Consider the following 3,020-nt stretch of genomic DNA (forward strand, 5'->3'; position numbering starts at 1 on the left):
ATATATATTTTTTTTACATTTTACCTTATTTGTATATTTGTATAGTTGTATTTTGTATTTAATCTGTACCTATCTGTATTTATGTTATCTGTATGCACCAAGGGTCTGAGAGTAACGCAATTTCAATTCTCTGTGTGTATGTGCTGTACATGTGGAAGAATTGACAATAAAGCAGACTTGACTTGACTTGACTTGATATTATTGTTTATAAAGCACTGATTCTCTTCCAGTGACTCAGCATCAGTGTGGAAAAGTCTGAAAGAAATCACCAATTACAAGACACCATCCCCCAGCACTGTGGAGAATCAACAACTGGCAGACGATCTGAATGAGTTCTACTGCAGGTTTGAAAAAAAACATCCTACACCCACCCTGAACACCTCTCCACACAACCATTCACACAGTGTCTGTGTGTGTGAGTGTGTGTGTGTGTCTGTCTGTCTGTGTGTGCGTGCGTGAGTGTGTCTGTGTGTGTCTGTCTGTGTGTGCGTGCGTGAGTGTGTGTAAGAGAGAGAGATGCACAAGCTTGAGTTTCCCAACTCCACATGTGAGGTCTATACTGAAAGTGTTTGTGCGTGTAATAACAGCCGATCTCGAGAGCGTGAACACGCGGATGAAGCTCAGCGTCTCTGCCGTGGCTCAGTGTTTGTGTGTTGTGTTCAGATCCAGACGTTCGCTGTGGAGGCGCCCTGTTCAGCGGTGGACGAGATGACCAGCGGAGTGGCCATGGCACAAGTCCTGCAGAAAATGTATGTGAAGCACAAACTACAAATCACAAACTGAGTATGCTATATGTGTGTGTGTGTGTTTATCTATATGTATACAGTATACACACACACATTGAGTCATATATACATATGTATCACAATGTGATTGTTTGCTGGAAATAAGGTAGATATGACGCCAAAATGTTAGATGATTGAAATTTCATCAAATTGAAATAATCACATTGTTTCAAAGCAGCTTGACAGTAATTACCAGGAAGATAACAGTGCTAATGCTGTAAAATTCATCAGTTGTGAAACAAACTCTATTTCAGCTGTAAATCAGCTCTACAGAAGACAATAGAGTTATTATTCTTTCCCAACTCCACATGTGAGGTCTATACTGAAAGTGTTTGTGCGTGTAATAACAGCCGATCTCGAGAGCGTGAACACGCGGATGAAGCTCAGCGTCTCTGCCGTGGCTCAGTGTTTGTGTGTTGTGTTCAGATCCAGACGTTCGCTGTGGAGGCGCCCTGTTCAGCGGTGGACGAGATGACCAGCGGAGTGGCCATGGCACAAGTCCTGCAGAAAATGTATGTGAAGCACAAACTACAAATCACAAACTGAGTATGCTATATGTGTGTGTGTGTGTTTATCTATATGTATACAGTATACACACACACATTGAGTCATATATACATATGTATCACAATGTGATTGTTTGCTGGAAATAAGGTAGATATGACGCCAAAATGTTAGATGATTGAAATTTCATCAAATTGAAATAATCACATTGTTTCAAAGCAGCTTGACAGTAATTACCAGGAAGATAACAGTGCTAATGCTGTAAAATTCATCAGTTGTGAAACAAACTCTATTTCAGCTGTAAATCAGCTCTACAGAAGACAATAGAGTTATTATTCAGATCAGGGTTTGTTCTCGTCTGATATCAGCGCCGTCAAATCAGTAGTGTTACTGAAAGTGTCCTGTAAAACACTGCATACTGTTTGAAATACGTATACATCATTCCTTATTAAAGCTACAGCAGCTGCGAGTGATTTTCTCAGTCATTTGTGGTTTGATGAACATGAACTAAGCTGCTGTTGCACATCAGATATTGCACTTGAGAGGTTGAAACGAGTTTAAACGAGCAGGTTTTAAGACGCATGTAAAGGATAATATTATTAGGGCTGGGTATCGTTCAAAACTTTTCGATACCAATACCTTGACTTCGATACGGTTCCTGAACGATACTTTTTTCGATACCAATTTTATGAAATCAAATTTAACAAGATTACATTATCTAAAAAAAAAAAAACTTGATGTTTATACAAACTCGAAGACTCGTCTCCTGAGCCACTGCACAAAGGAACAACGTGTAACCAACACAATAAATCAGTGCAAATAGTTTTAATAAAGCTGAAATAGTCTTCAGTTTACACATCTGTTAGGCTACATTTACATAAGTGCATGTTCGTTTTAAAACGCATAGCTCGGACAGAATCATGATTTCTCTGTATTTTCCACTGATTTACTGATGAGCATGAGCAGCTTGCAGCGCTGTCTGCTTGTGCTCTCTCTTCCGTGATCTGTGGCTTGTCGGAGAGAGTGGAAAGCCGGATTGAAACGCAGTGGAAACGCCAGTATGACGAGGATCGTTTCCATTTTAAAAGATAAACGCAGCAGTGTAAATGCAGCCTTACATCTAAGCGGGCTGGGGCTTAACGTGTGCGCCTCATCTCTGAGTGTAACCGCTGTAAGCTAGCAGCTGTGTTCGACTGTGCAGACCGATCGGTGTATTACAGCACCGCGAGAGCTGAAGAGAGCAGACTCTCGCGGATCAAACACTGATCGATCTGCTCTGCACCTCTTCTAGTCGAACACACCTAGTGCTGCAGGCTTATTGGCTCACTGATGCTGATGAGATTAACCCCTTAGGTATCGAAATTTGGTACCGAACGACGAGACGTTTTTCGATGGTATCGAGGCAATTCGGTCGGTGCCTAAAAAGAATCGTACTTGATACCCAGCCCTGAATGTCCACCTACAGCTGATGTTACTGTGATCTGTGTGTGATTAATAATGATGAGCATCTCTCTCTCTCTCTCTCTCTCGCTCTCTCTCTCTCGCGCTCTCTCTCTCGCTCTCTCTCTCTCGCGCTCTCTCTCTCGCTCTCTCTCTCTCGCGCTCTCTCTCTCGCTCTCTCTCTCTCGCGCTCTCTCTCTCGCTCTCTCTCTCTCGCGCTCTCTCTCTCGCTCTCTCTCTCTCGCGCTCTCTCTCTCGCTCTCTCTCTCTCTCTCTCCCTCTCTCTCTCTC

The 3,020-nt window shown here is 42.6% G+C and overlaps 1 protein-coding gene across 1 annotated transcript in view; it reads left to right on the forward strand.

Annotated features, from left to right (window-relative positions):
- LOC107575370 (protein Hook homolog 3) overlaps nucleotides 1-3,020 on the forward strand; it is a 9,534-nt gene that overhangs the window by 3,394 nt on the left and 3,120 nt on the right. Inside the window, exon 2 of the mRNA XM_016261758.1 lies at nucleotides 664-749. Within this exon, the coding sequence (XP_016117244.1) occupies nucleotides 664-749 (86 nt within the window). The remainder of the gene's footprint in view (nucleotides 1-663; nucleotides 750-3,020) is intronic.

This window comes from Sinocyclocheilus grahami, unplaced genomic scaffold (assembly GCF_001515645.1).
Source record: "Sinocyclocheilus grahami isolate Dianchi unplaced genomic scaffold, SAMN03320097.WGS_v1.1 scaffold2598.1, whole genome shotgun sequence".
NCBI classification, from domain to species: Eukaryota; Metazoa; Chordata; class Actinopteri; order Cypriniformes; family Cyprinidae; genus Sinocyclocheilus; species Sinocyclocheilus grahami.